This window comes from Lynx rufus, unplaced genomic scaffold, assembly GCF_022079265.1.
Source record: "Lynx rufus isolate CCGP_SWC_20201006 ecotype Redwood Valley unplaced genomic scaffold, mLynRuf1.p SCAF_2, whole genome shotgun sequence".
Classification (NCBI taxonomy): Eukaryota; Metazoa; Chordata; class Mammalia; order Carnivora; family Felidae; genus Lynx; species Lynx rufus.
In genome coordinates, this window is record NW_025814834.1 from 222,120,704 (window position 1) to 222,135,529 (window position 14,826).

At 52.2% G+C, this 14,826-nt stretch overlaps 2 protein-coding genes across 3 annotated transcripts in view; both read left to right on the forward strand.

Annotated features, from left to right (window-relative positions):
- GNB1 (G protein subunit beta 1) overlaps positions 1–396 on the forward strand; it is an 88,817-nt gene extending 88,421 nt beyond the window's left edge. For both annotated transcript variants that reach the window (XM_047083402.1, XM_047083403.1), the window contains one exon: positions 100–396. The gene's annotated coding sequence lies outside the window, so the exon portion shown is untranslated. The remainder of the gene's footprint in view (positions 1–99) is intronic.
- Positions 397–5,311: 4,915 nt separating this feature from the next.
- The window catches only part of NADK (NAD kinase), a 32,857-nt gene continuing 23,342 nt past the window's right edge, over positions 5,312–14,826 (forward strand). Inside the window, 1 exon segment of the mRNA XM_047083404.1 lies at positions 5,312–5,439. Coding sequence (XP_046939360.1) covers positions 5,357–5,439 — 83 coding nt within the window. The 5' untranslated portion in view covers positions 5,312–5,356.

Genomic DNA, 14,826 nt, shown 5'->3' on the forward strand with positions numbered 1-14,826 from the left:
GACGTGTCCTTAGGGCAGACAGGCGGGACGGTGGGGAGAGCAGGAGCAGTGAGTGTGGGTGTTCTCTGTTTATATTGTTTTAAACTCTGTTTAAAACAGCAGGTGGACGTCGTGGCGACTGGAAGACCATTCCAACCTTGAAGCGTTACAGTGATAGCATTTCCTCTCCACCCCTACTAACGTGGACGCCCTGCACCCCCTCAGAACTTCAAAAGGGCAAGGCCTTTTCCTTCACTTATTGCTGAAACCAAGAGCACAATTCCCATTAAGAGAACCTCTGTGCTGTAAACTGAGACAAAATTGTGCATTCCTTCCGGGACCATCGTCTTTGTTCTTTTTTGTCTGGAATGAATTTAAAAGGAAATACCATAATAAACATGTTAACCAGAAGGTAAACTTGAGTGTAATTGTGAGACAGACACACCTTTTCACTAGTTCATTTGAATTTCAGGTCAGTGACCCTATTTTGTGCTGTTCACGCAAAACAAGTGGAGGATTTTATCTCGTAACTGGTTCTAAATTTCAGGTTGTGTTTGTAACAGGATTTTGCAAACATTCATATTTCCTTCTTAAAATATATTCCTTTACGTTCAGTAGTTCAACAGAGGAAGAGGGTCTGGTGCAGCCTCTCCGAAATTGTTAATGATGTAAACTGAGTCCCTCAGTTTTTTATTTTTTGTCCTGTGTCACGTAATTGTTACGCACAAACACGGCCTAGAAAGGCAGACAGACGCTAATCAGGAAAGGAAGCAAGCACACGCCGTGGATGGTCTTGAACGTGTGATGAAGTCTACTCCAGTTAGGCACCTGTTCCTCCCCGCCCATCCTCCCTGCCTTCTCGGTTCAGTTCTTAATCTCACAGCGGGTTTCCTTGTGAAGTTGGAGGGAAGGAAGTCCATGATAATAGCCTAACGCTACCCTGTGCCCCGCCCCCAGCCGTCAGGAACCTCTGTTTTCAAGAGAGGCGCCCGTCCCGTGCTTGGATAGTCAGTCAATTATTTGTGTATGAAACCATGTACAAATCAATGTTTTGAAAATAATGATCTCAAACTTTCTAAGTTAAATTTTAAAAAATTTGATCGTTTGCCATATTGGGTGGGTTTACTCTTAGAATCGCATGCTGTAGAAATGCTCAAAAGTGCATCCAGGACTCAGTCCTTAGATGTTCTTTTTCTTTTAAGAAATAACCTCTTTCAAGTTGTAACCATCGCGGCTCTGTCCACTTCTTGCTGCCATTCTGTGCACCGGAAGCAGTACAGCGAGCAGCCCCTCGCGCTTGGGTGGCAGGATGAGTCACTGTTTGCTTTCTTTCTTTTAAAACAAAAACAAAAAAAAAAAAAAAAAGCCCTGTTGCAAAGGATTGCCGTTGGACTCGGGGGCGGGGGGAGCAGGGGGTAGAGACCCGGCCTTCCTCTGCCAACTCCTCTTGGCCTGTCTCTGCCGTGGGACCAGCCTTCTGCATCTGAGGCGGGTCGTCGTATAACACCCACGCCTCCCCGGTCCCGCTGGAGGCCGGGGGACAGCGGCGCCGTGGGCTGCCTCCCTGCACCCGAGCCCGCTCCACAGCAGCAGCGGGGGCTTCTCTCCGTCCTGTTTCCGCAGCATCCTGTACAGAACTGCGCTGTGCCGTGCAGTAGGCCAGGGGCTGGCAGGGAGAAGAAACACGAGCCCTCCTTCCCTCCCATCCACACCTCTGTAGGAGCTCTCTGCACCCCGTGCCCTCACTGTATTTAATTTTAAAGTCAGTGTATTGCAAGGAGGCTGGATGCGAGATAGATACTATATTAAACTGTACTGTTATTTAAGATGTAATAAAGCGGTTTGACATGAGGGACTTGGGTGTGGCTGCTTATTTGCCAGGCTGTTTGGGCTCGTGACACAGCCGTCTTCCCCTGGCCGCCCTACTCGGTGACGTCGGCCGGATGTGGTCGTGTGGGCAGTGGCATGGCTGCCTGCTTTTCTGCCATGCCTTTTGTCCCCATCGCCAAGAGTCCCTGAAAGGAGGGTCGGGTCCTCGGCCGGCCCCACGCAGTAGCAGCGCCCCAGCAGTTCTGCCACTGTCGGGGCCCAGCCGCCCTTCCCCCACCTCTCAGGCCACTGCCCAGCGCGCGAGGAGCATCCCCAGGCACCGTCCTGCCAGTGTCTCTCATCTTCGGGGCCTGAGGCCCTTACCTCCTCCTCCCTCTGTAAGATCTAGGACGTTACTCCAGACACATGCTTTCCTTCTGACTGAGGTTTTTATCTCCATCTGGGTAAAAAGAGCGGCATCTTATAAGAAAAACTGAATATCTCCCCCAAAGCGTGAGAAACCACTCGGAACGGGCATACCCCTGAAGGACCTCCACCAGGGCCCCGTCCCTTCCTCATTCTACAAGGTTATAAAAGGTGACTCGGTAGTTTTCTTGGGTTAAATGCTGGTACTTTTTCATAAATAAGTGAAGACTGCTCTCCATGGGAAGTACTCCCGCCTGAGGCTCTCTTCTCCAATTACCAGCAAGACAGGGCAGCAGGAGGAGCGGGTGCATTTCTCCCGTGCGTTTCTGCCACGACCAGGGGTGCCGTCTCCCCAGGGACTGGCAGCCTGAATGCTAGGTTTGCCTGGCTTCAACCTCCTCCCCCACTGCTCCCTGAAAGACCCTGCTGGCTGTCTTACAAAATGCCAGGGAGCATCTGAGGTGCTCCTGGGGCTGATGACTGGAGTCATTGGGAGGGAGGTTCTCCCGGGAGCAGAAAGCAGGTAGTTATCCTGCACAGAGGTACACCCTGGGATGGGGTACAATGGAACCTCAGCGAGGACTGGTAGCCCACAGATGCCCACGTGTTCCCTCTGTCCTTCAGTGCCCCAGCCTGGCACCCGGCATGTCCCCTGCTCCCTGACCTGCCCCTGCATGGTGCAGCTAGCTCTCTGCTGGCTCTGAGATCACTGTCCCACTTTCTCAGCAAAGCAGCCACTGGAAACAGGTACCAGTAGGGGCATCTAGAAAGTGGCCATCTCGCTGTGCAGAAGTGAAGGGACACCTGCACAGCCAGGGCGGACTGTGTTCATTTTCAACCTTCAGGCACAAAACTCAAGCTTGCACGGACTGAGCAGGACCCTTTAGCACTTAACCTCTGCTGCCTGGACAGCCCTCGGAAAGTGACTTCTCGCTCTTTGCCATGCGTCCCCTTCCAGGGTGCTGGCCATGCTCCCTCCCCTTCCTCCAGTCTCCCCTGAGACTTCCACCCCTCCTGTCCTAGTCATGGCCCTGCCCTTGTGGGCACCTGTTGCAAGTGTGCTGTCCAAGCTCCACACGGAGCCCTTGGGAGGCTGGACTGAGCTGGGGCCTCTCGGTGACTTCTAGGGTTCTGTCCCCACCATGCCCACTCAGTGTTGTGCCCCAGATGGATACTGGGGGCTTCTGCCACCCCCCACAGTGCCTGATCCTCAACGTGGCCCCACCAGCCCCGTGGGCTGCCCTGAGGGGTGTGCTGTCCAGGCAGGGGCCCTCCTCTTCCTAGCGCTCTGTCTCCCCCAGCTCCCCACTCCTGGAGTCCAGTCAAAGCCTTCCCGGAGCTAGGGCCACACTCTGCCCCTCATGTCCTCGCTGCAGGTTACTCGGCCGGTGCCCCAGATTCCCTGAGTGAAAACCGCAGACAACAAAACACCTGTTTCCTAGAGGCCTTGTGAGAATTCATCAAGCCCCTTTGTGCAGATGCCAGACCCCACCCACCGCAAGCTGGCACTGCCTCTGCCCCTCTGTAGCTCCTCCTAGCTGGTGGGGGTGGGGGGGGCTGTCCCTTTGCTAACCACCCTGGTGAGAAGTTCACGGTCTACTCCAAGATCTTGTCCCCTGCTGGACCGTGTGCCTGGCACCTAGGAGGCCTGCAGGAAGAAGGGCTTCTTTCCACACTCGGTCACCCAAAACCACTCCCACCAGGAGGGAGCCAAGTTGGCAATTCCAGACACTGGCCCCTGGAGAGGAATAGGTAAGGAGGGGCTGGACTTGCCCTGTGCGCTCTGGCTAGAGGCCTGGGGCTGGGGGTATGGACAAGATGACTTCTGAATAGCCCAAGACACCCACCTCCACAGGGAGCCTTGGTCCTTCCCTGCCGCCCCTGTCACCCAGGCTCCTGGCCACTTCCCCTTTTGGCTGCTGGGCAATCTCTGTTCATCCTCTCACCCGTCAAGCACAGTTGAGGCCAACTTCCATGTGAGCTGGGGGCAGGACTCCAAGGAGTACCCTCTTCACCTGAGAGCTGCGCTCGAGACTGCACTTAAAATCCAGGACCCCCCACCCTGTCTGAATGAGTCCAGCTCTAGGCAGGCAGCCTATCCGGCTCTACCCTCCATGGCCCAGGCTTCCTTCTTCCACCACCTAACCCACCCACCCTGATATCCCCCATCATTCAACCCTCCGAAGAGGGTACATCTAGGTTTTAGGGGTCTGAGGCTTAAATAAAACAGGAATCACAAGTCACATTTAAGAAAATACAAAGAAACAAATACGAGCGTTGGGAAAGGTTACCCTTGAGACCCTCTGAGGCAGAACCCTCTTCCTCAGCCCAGCCCAAACTAGCCTGCCTAGCACCCACCCACCCCCCACCCCCATCCTCACACCAACCATTGTCCTTGGTGCTGGCCCTTCCCTCTCCCCACCAAGCCTGGCTTATTCCTACTCCGCCTTTGGACTCAGCCCAAGCCAAACGGCCTCTAGGAACCTTCCGGATGCCTTAAAGCACCCCACCCCTCCCAGCATCGGCTTCCATTACTACTGGCCAGCCTTGGGGGGGCCTGGTGGGGGTTTCCATTACTATTGACCAGTGTTTGATGGGGCAGAGTGGGACCCGGGCCTACTGGGAAATTTTGCACAATCCGGGTCAGGTGAAGGAAGCCACAGCCCCTGTTTTTTCATCTCTGAAATGGGGAAGCACCCTCTGAGGTCGGGGTGGACAGAGGCTTTCCATTATTGCAAACACTGACACAAGTTCCCTTTAGAGAGGGACACACAGGAAGGGCCCTGCTGTGTGAACTCGGCTAGCCATAAGGCTGGCTCTTCTGCCTTGGTGCCTTCTCTATAGACTCTTCCTGATCTAGAAGGTTCTTGGGAGGCCTAGCCCAATGCCTGGAACATAGTAAGAGCTGGCTCAAGCATTAGTATTATTTTGTTAATGACCATATCCCAGATGTGCAGCTCAAAAGGCTTCTCCTGTGGGTGTGGCTGGCGGTCACTTTAGGGAAGTGGTGGGGTTTCCAAAACAACCAGAAAAGGAAGTTACAGAGCTTGAGAAATCACCCCAAATTCCTGCCATCCTTGGCCCCCTTTCCACTCACTCTTGGTGACCCCGCTGCCCAGTGGCCCCAAGACAGCAGGGAGACATGTCCTGTCTTGTGCCCCTCTGTGTTTCAAGTCTCTGGACACAGGGCCAAGAGACCCCGCCAGAGAAGACTGACAACAGCAGGTATGGGGGTTGTGGAAACCTGGAAGTCAGGCGGTTTGCAGAGTACTCCAGTCTATACGAGGTGTGGGACACCTGAGTGTACACAAGGAATAATGGTTGGCACTTGGGAGCCCAGGCAGATTACCAAGCACCCAACAGTGCACTGCCCGGGGTTCCTCTACAGTGACCCGCATCAGTTTATTCATAGATGTGTCCCAGGAGCCTGGCACACTATTGGGATACTTGACTCCTGGGTGGATTGGGGAAGGCCTGCAGCGAAGGTACAAAGTGGGCACTGTGGCCTTGGTCCCCTTCCTCCCTCCTGTCTGGGTCCTGCAGTGGTGGTGGGAAAGGGGGGAAGGGAGGACAGTGCTAGCAAGTCACCATACAGTGGCCCCTCTGACATCCCAAGCCTAGAGCCCCTGCAGTCCAGGTGGTGTGCAAGTCCCTGCCAGGCTGCTTGGGGTGGACGAGGCCCCTGGTAGCCGGCCCAGTCCGCCCCCTTCCAGCTGTCCTGGCAGGGAGGGGCCCGTGCTGCCGCAGCTGCTCACAACGAGTTTTGGTTCCCCAAACATGTTCCTTCTCCGCAGATTCATACCCTGTCAGTTACGGAATCCTAGGCGGGTGCTGTCACCACTCGCGGGGCCGAGGCCAGCCCACCCTAACCGCGGTGGTGGGGAGCTGGGACAGCCAGGGGGCAGGGGCAGGGGGTGCCAGCCCAGCGGACTGACGGACGAGTATCCGAAGCGGCGGGGTGACCGAGATCCAAGGTTCTTCCTCCCGGAGGCCGCCGTCGGGGTCGCGGCGGCCGAAGGCCCACCCCAGATCCCAGGCCCCCCGACCCCGGGCGCCGACCCCAGCCCCGCCTTTCCCATCCCAGACCCAAGTCCTTGCCGGCCGAACCACGTGCGCGGGGGCGTGGCGCGGGAAGAGCGCATGCGCGGCGCGTGGCGCATGCGCGGCGCGGGCGCGCACGCGTGCGCACTGGCTGTATTGCTGCTCGGCGGGCCGGCGCCGCGGTCCCGGCGGCCGTGGGGCGGGGGGCGGCCATGGGGCGGGGGGAGGCCGCGGCGCCGGGGGCCGGCTAGCGACGGCGAGCGGCGGCGGGGCGGCGGGGCCCGCGGGCTCGGCCCGGAGAGGGGACGGCCCCGCAGGCGCCCGGGGCAGCGAACGGTGAGTGCGCGCGGCCGCTCGGCCCTGCCCTCCGCCCGCGGTCGCCGCCGCCCGTGGTCGCGGGGCCGCCCGGAGGCCGGGGACCGGCGGGGGGAGGTGTTGGGGGCGCGATCCCGCCGGCCGACGGGGTGTGGGCCTGAGGGCGCGATCCCCGACTTGGCCCGCGACGACTGCCTCCTGAGTCGGCCCCTTGGCGGGCAGCCTGGCGGGTCGGCCCTCGCCGGCAGGTCGGGGTCACCGGAAAGCGCCCCGCACTCGGTGCCGGACACCCACCGGCGACCCGCGGCGGCTGGAACCCGCGGGCGTCTCGGGCCGGGGTCGCTCCAAGCAAACGGATGCCTTTGGTTCTGAGTAACAGGTTACTTTTCCTTTCCCGTCTTGGGGCGCAACTGTCTCACGTGGAAGACTTCCTCATTCGTTTTGGGAATACGCCCTGGCTTTTAACCAAGTGACTTGCTTTCCCATCTTTCCGGATGACGCCATTCGAGGACTCATTCCCCCATTTCCGCTTGCCCCCCGCACCTCCCCGTCCCTGGGCCTTGCACACCCCGGGCCTTTCTTCACTTGGACCTTTGCCCCCGCCACCTGGTGACTTGAGGACAGGGACAGGTGCCAGTGCAGTGCCTAGCCCAGTGGCTCCGCTTGGAAGTGAGCCCTCCTGATGGGTCTGGGATTTTTGTTTTTGTTTTTAATTTGCCGGCACAAAACCCGTGATGGTAGAGGGTTCTCCCAGACGCTGGCCCAGCAGCAGTCAATCCTTCCTTGGGCAGTGGAGGTGGCTGATAAGTAAAAGGGGAAACAGTTGATTTTATTGAGTTTACCACCTGAGAAAAGGTCGGTTTAACCTGCAGAATGAAGAGGCGGGTGTTTTATTTTGGGAGTTGATGGCCCCACATCTTTATTACCCAAATCACCACTTTTCTCAAAGCATGGATGTTACAACAGCCAGAGGGAGCTTCAGGAAGCAGGCCCAGCTCCCAGGGGAGGGAATGTGCAGGGACAGTGCACTTAGACCTGCAGGGCTGCCTCCAGCAGGGTCACTGCCATCCTATTACACCTGTTGACGGGCAGGTGCAGCCGCCTGTCTATAAAAGCCCCCTTCGGGTCTCGAATCCTGTTCAGTTTATGGGGTTTCACGTTAGGCTCTTGGTTCATGTTCCCAGAGAACTTTCCAAAAAGTCTTTCTTGGACGGTCTGCTGCCAGAGCAAATGCCCAGTGTTACAACATCCTTGCCAGCCTGGGGCATTCTGTATGGAGGGAGAAGGGAGGGGCAATTTAATAGGTACTTATCGTCCAACTCAGTGTCATGCAGTGAGGATGGGCCTGTTTCTGCCACCATGTACGCTTTCCTTTTCCATTCAGTATTTCCACAAATACGGATGGAGAGCTCACACTGGACATCATGTGGGTCGTGTGCGTCTGTGGGCGTGTGTGGGACTTGTGTCCTGGTTGCCTCAGGCATCTCGGTGTGTCCCCTCTCCACCATGTGTGGGTTCTGTGAATACTTTTCTAATAAAACGTCTCAATGCCGAAGTTGCTTTTTTTTTAAACTCTTTTTTAACGTTTATTGATTTTTGAGAGCGCGTGAGCGGGGGAGGGGCAGAGAGGAGACACAGAATCTGAAGCAGGCTCCAGGCCCTGAGCTGTCAGTGCAGAGCCTGATGCGAGATCATGACCAGAGCCGAAGTCAGAGGCTTAACTGACAGCCACCCACATGCCGCCGAAGTTTTTTAAAATTAGATTCATGCTGGGGCACCTGGCTGGCTCAGTTGGGAGAAAATGTAACTCTTGATCTTGGGGTTGTGAGTTCAAGCCCCACATTGGATGTAGAGATTACTTAAATAAAAATAAAACTTAAAAAATAAATAAAATTAGATTCGTGTTGTCAGGAACTTGAATGAACTTGGAAGGAATTAGAATTTCATCCTTTTTTTTTAATGTTTATTTAATTTTGAGAGAGAGTGCTAGCAGGGGAGGGGCAGAGAGAGGGAGACACAGAATCTGAAACAGGCTCCAGGCTCTGAGCTGTCAGCCCAGAGCCTGACGCAGGGCTCGAACCCACAAACTGTGAGATCATGACCTGAGCCGAAGAGGCTTAACTGACTGAGCTACCCAGGCGCCCCAGGATTTCATCCTTTTAAAACAGTTAAAACCAAACCAACCTGAATTAAATGAGAGTCCTGATTTATAATTGTCAAAAAATACTTAAAAGTTGGTTTTAATATTTAATATTATTATGTAAATTAGTTTATTGCTCAATCATCAAATTAGTCTTTGCAAGTAAATATTAATAGCTTTAGACAATGAGTAATATTTTTTTTAATTTTATTTATTTTAGAGAGCATGAGCCGGGGAGAGAGAGAGAGAGAGAGAGAGAGACACACACACACACACACACACACACACACACACACACACACACACACACGGAGGGAGAGAGGGAGAGAGAGAATCCCAGGCAGGCTTCACACTGCTCTCAGAGACTGGCAGAGGACTTGGACTTGATCCCACGACCCTGGGTCACAGTCTGAGCCAAAATCAAGAGTCAGACACTCAACCAACTGAATCACCCAGGCACCCCAAAAATAGATGATTTTGAAATACATTTGTCTTTTGTAATTTTGATTGGTTTCTTTTTTTTTTATTATTAAATGTTCGTTCTGAAGTAATTATAGATTCACAGGAAGTTGTGAAAGTAGTACAGAGAGACCCTTGTAACCTTCTCCAGCTTCATTTAACATACCTGTAGTACAGTAATACGAAAACTAGGAAATTGGCATTGGAAAAATAACGTTAGCTATACTATACTCCTAATTCAGATTTTACCAGTGTTTTATGTGTGTATAATTCTCTGCACTTTTACCCCATTTATACACAGGTGTACCTACAACCATAGTCGAGACTCGGAACTCTTTGTCAGTGAGGGATCCCCTGCTGCCCCCTGCCACGCTCACATTCCCGGCACCCTCCACTCTCCCCCTCCTCTGTGATTTCGTTATCTTGAGAATGTGTATGGGACCATTCAGTGTGTCACCGATTGACTCGGCATAATGCCCCCGAGGTCCATCCGAACTGTTGCAGGCATTAATAGCCTGTCCCTGCTTGTGTTTTACCGTGTGGATGGATGGTTGGCAGTTTGTTTAATTAACTAGCAGGAAGACGTGGGGGCGGCCGGTTGCAGTCTTTGGCTGTGGCCTGCAAAGTGGCTGTGGACAGATGATAAACACCAACTTGCAGTTGCTGGCTTGTATGGTTTTGTTTTTAAGATTTTATAAGAAACTGCCAGGCTTCCAGACTATACCTTCCATGTTCCCACTGCAGTGCGTGAGTGCTGGTTTCTCTACAGTCTGGCCTTTGGTTGTCCTGGCCGACCTAGCAGGTGTGTAGGGACATGGTCCTTTGAATTTGCATTTCGGAGCAGCTGACGGTGTGGGTCTTTCATGTCTTGGTTACTGCGCGCGCGTCCTCTGTTTAATCTTTTTTGCCCATTTTCTGATTGGAATCCTGGGTTTTTTACTGTGGCATTTTGAGATCTCTTTAGATATTCTGGATAGAAAACCTTTGTTGGCTATCTGGTTTCCAGATATTTTCTCCCGGTCTGCAGCTTGTTGTTTTTATTCTTTTAGTAGGGTCTTCCACAGAGCAAGCTTCTCATTTTAATTAAGTCCAATGTATTGTTTTTTGTTGTTGTTGTTTTACCTTTTATGGACTGCTTTTTATATCACGTATAACAAATTCTCTCTAGTCCTAGGTTCTAAAAACTTCCTCCTGTGTTTCTTTTCCTCCTTCCCGTCTTCCCTCTTTCCTTCCTTCCCTCCCTCCCTCCATCCTTCCATCCCTTTTTTAATAGGCTTCACACCCAGGACAGAGCCCGACTCAGGGCTTGAACTCATGACCCTGACATCAAGACCTGAGCTGAACTCAAGAGTCAGACACTTAACCAACTGAGCCACCAGGTGCCCCTCTTTTTTTTTTATTATTAATTTTTTTTTTAATGTTTTTATTTTTGAGACAGAGACAAGGCATGAGCAGGGGAGGGGCAGAGAGAGGGAGACACTGAATCTGAAGCAGGCTCCAGGCTCCGAGCTGTCAGCACAGAGCCCGATGCAGGGCTCGAACTCACAGATTGTGAGATCATGACCTGAGCTGAAGTGGGACGCTCAACCGACTGAGCCACCCAGGTGTCCCCTTTTTTTCTTTTTTTTTGAGGTTTTATTTTTTAAGTATCTCTCCACCCAACATGGGGCTTGAACTCACAACTCTGAGACCAAGAGTCACATGCTCCACTGACTGAGGCAGCCAGGTGTCCCTCTCCTACTTTTTCTAATGAAAGCTTTATAGTTTGTGTCTTACACTTGATACAGTCCATTTTTATTTGTTTTCAGTTAATTTTTGTTTAAGGTGTGAAGTTCAGGTTGAGGTTCACTTTTGTTTCCCCAGCTTTATTGAGAAGTAATTGACATATGTCACCATGTAAGTTTAAGGCGGACAGCATTTGTTGGGTACAAAGTGTTGCCCTAAGACTCAGTGTCATAGAATTCTAGAGCTGCAAGTGGGAGCTGAGATAGCACGATCTGCACATTTGGCTGTCGAGGGGACTGTAGTCGGCCCTTGTCCCACGGACATCTGAGGAGCTGGTGGGAAGTGACTTTGACCTGGTGGAAGCAGCTTGGAAGGCCATGCACCGCATGCTGGACAACGACCTTGGTCATGATTGATGGATCATCCCTTCCCAGCGGGTCTCGGTGCTTGGGAAGGAGCCCTTACTACTACTTGCTTCAGTTCCATGTTTATTTGGCGCTTTTTTTTTTTAACGTTTATTTTTGACAGAGAGAGCACAAGCGGGACAGTGGCAGAGAGGGACAGAGGATCCAAAGCGGGCTGTACACTGACAGCAGCGAGCCCAATGTGGGGCTCAAACTGCAAGATCGTGAGCTGAGCCTAAGTCACACGCTTAACCGACTGAGCCACCCAGGTGTCCCTTGACTTCTCAGCTAATAAAACTTATAAATTAAACTTTCAGTATTGATTACAGACCTGACATTCCCCTCTGCCATTTAAATGAGAATTACCCAGAATGATTTGTTCCTTTGAATATGGTACCCATGATGGCAAACAAAAGATGCAAAAATCCGGTGATTATAAAATTCACTACAAGCCTTTCGAAAATACCAGCATTGTAGGGGTTAATTTATTTATCTTCTCAGGGCCATAGTAAGCTTACTAGGTAGTTCTTTCTGTGCCTCCCTGGAGCGATAGTTTTCCACGTCCTAGGATTATGGCCTTCCTTGCCCAGCTCGCAGTGCGGGGTCAGCGTAAGGACGCATGACACTGGGGACCATGTGTGTCCCCCTGGTGACCGTAGCTGCGGAGCCCCGTGTGGAGCATTTGCATTATTGTTTCCTGAACTTCTCTCCAGTGGGGCTTTTTGAGGCGTTCCTTCCTTACCCACGGCCGTCAGCTCCTCGCAGCCTGCTGCAGTGTCCCCACGCGTGCTCTTCGATATGTGCTCGAGCAGAGTTTTGGACCCATTCCCTGCAGCCACCCACTTACCTCATGTGTTCCTGGAAACCGAAGTGTGCTCTCCATGGTCATTTAGAAAGGACGTCAGGGGCGCCGACCAGGAGCTGGGTCTGCAGGGTCCTCTCTCCTCTAGGACCCTGGGCCCCTCTTGTAGGCCCCCCTGCCGTGTTGGGTCCTGTCCTGTAGGCACTGTGGTTGTCAGCAGGGGCTTAGGAGTATGGGCCCGGATGCCAGCTCTGCCCCGTCCGAGCCGTGTGACCCTGGACTGCAGTGTCCTAGACGCTCCCTGTGCGGCTCATTGTGAGGGGGAGTCAGGCGATGGCACCTGAGCCCCCGGCCGGGGCCTGCCAGGGTGGGCACTGGGCCTGGCCAAGGGCCCTGGTTCCCCTGGATGTGCTCCTGCTGTCCGTCGGTCGTCCCGGTTTCGGGTGACTGTCCACATTCCTGCAACCGTTCCTGCTTCTGCTGCTTCGTTTCCGGGCAGCTCGAGGGAGGCACAGGCGCACGGGGCCTGGCTCGGCCTTATCTAGACGCTTCCCTCCTCCTGAGCTGGCGGTGAGACGTATTTTACCGTGTTCACCCTTGTCTGTGTCACAGCCGGCTTCGGTGTCATTTGTCAACCCGTCCTTTTTTTCTCAGACATCGTTTGTTCCCACAATGGTAATAATTTCCTTTCAAAGCTTCCGACTCATTACAACTTGCCTAGTAGGTTCCTTTAACTGCTTCTTTTGCCCTTTCTTCACCGCAGGTGGTTCTGGGTCCCACACCTTGTGGGGCATTTCGGGCGCCCCTGCCCTGATTTTGTACATTAGAGGAGAGCAGCGGTTTGTTTTCTCCATCAGGGTGGCGGGATGAGGCTGCCACACGCCTCTTGGTAACAGCTCACGATGGATTTTTTTCCCCTCCTTTGCTGAGGTTTTATTAGTAAAAAATGTTAATTTTGTTTTAAATTTTTTTTTTAATGTTTATTTATTTTTGAGAAAGACAGAGTGCGAGCAGGGGAGGGGTAGAGAGAGAAGGAGACACAGGATCCGAAGCAGGCTCCAGGCTCTGAGCCGTCAGCACAGAGCCCGACGCGGGGCTCGAACCCGCGAACCATGAGACCGTGACCCGAGTGGAAGTCGGACACTTAACAGACTGAGCCCCCAGGCTCCCCAACGAGAGTTATCTGAGCCCCCGTATCTGAGCTTCCACGTCTTCACAGGGAAGAAAGCACTCCAGGGCACAAATTGTTTTCGCAGAGTTGTATACGTTTTACATCTCATAAAAGCTCCAAAGATGAGAGATCAGCACATAGGCCAGCGTCCCGAGTTGTATCGTGAAGGAATTCAGGGGCAGGAGCTTTGCTCGATGTCTCCAGGGCAAGATGGTTTTCCTTCAGGCTGCTGTCTCACGAGGCACAGGCACAGTGTGCACGTGAGCCATAAACCAGGCCTTGGGTTCGAACGAAGTTTACGTACAGTCATGCTGACTTAGAAATCTAAAGTGGAGCCCCTTGTATGCGAGGCCCGTGGAGAGTTTCTCTCTCGTCGTCGCTGACACACAGTGTTCTATTAATTTCAGACGTACAACACCAATTCAACAACGTCTGTACGTTACTCAGTGTTCACTATGGTAGAGGCAGTCTTTGTCTGTCACTGTACGTTATTGCAGAATTACTGACTTTTTTTCCCATGCTGTACTTCTTCGTCCCTGACTTGTTTACTTGATAACTGGAAGTTTGTACCTCTTAATCCCCTTTACCTATTTCATCCATCCCCACACCCACTTGCCACATAGCAACCACCAGTTTGTCCTCCATACGTGAAAGTGTTTTTTGTTCATTTGTTTAGATTCCACCTTAAGTAAGAGTATATGGTATTTGTCTTTCTCTGACTTATTTCACTTAGCTAAATACTCTAGCTGCATCCGTGTTGTCACAGATGGCAAGGTCTGATCCTTCGTTGTTGTTTTAAGCATTTATTTTATTTTGTTCATTTTTTAAGTAAGCTCTACACCCAGCGTGGGGCTTGAACTCATGAACCAGAGATCAAGAGTCACACGCCCTACCGCCCCAACCAATCAGGCACCCCAAGATCTGATCCTTTTTTATGACTAATACTCTCGTACGTTCCACATCTTCGTCATTCATTGTCCTGTGGATGGACACTTGGGCTGCTCCCATATCTTGGCTATTGTAAGTAGTGCTGCATACACATAGGGGTGCAGATATCCTTTCAAATGAGTGCTTTCTTGGGTAAATACCCAGGAATGGAATTAGTGGGCCATATGATATTTCTGTTTTTAATGTTTTGAGGCACCTCCATTCTGTTTTCCATGGTGGCTGCACCAATTTACATTCCTCCCAACAGTGCACAAGATTTTCCTTTTCTTCACATTGTCGCCAACAGTTGTTTTCTTGTCTTTTTGACTCTAGCCATTCTTACAGGCGTAAGGTAATACCTCATTGTGGTTTGATTTCTATTTCCCTGATGATTAGTGATGTTGAGCATCTTTTCATGTGTCCGTTGGCTATCAGTAGGTCTTTGGAAAAATGTCCACTCAAGTCCTCTGTCTATGTTTTAATCAGAGTGGTTTTTTTTTTTTCCTGTTGAATTGTATAAGTTCTTTATATATTATGGATATTAATTCCTCATCAGATATATCAGTTACAGATATCTCCTTTCATTCACTAGTTGCCTTTTTGTTCTGTTGATGATGTCCTTTGCTGT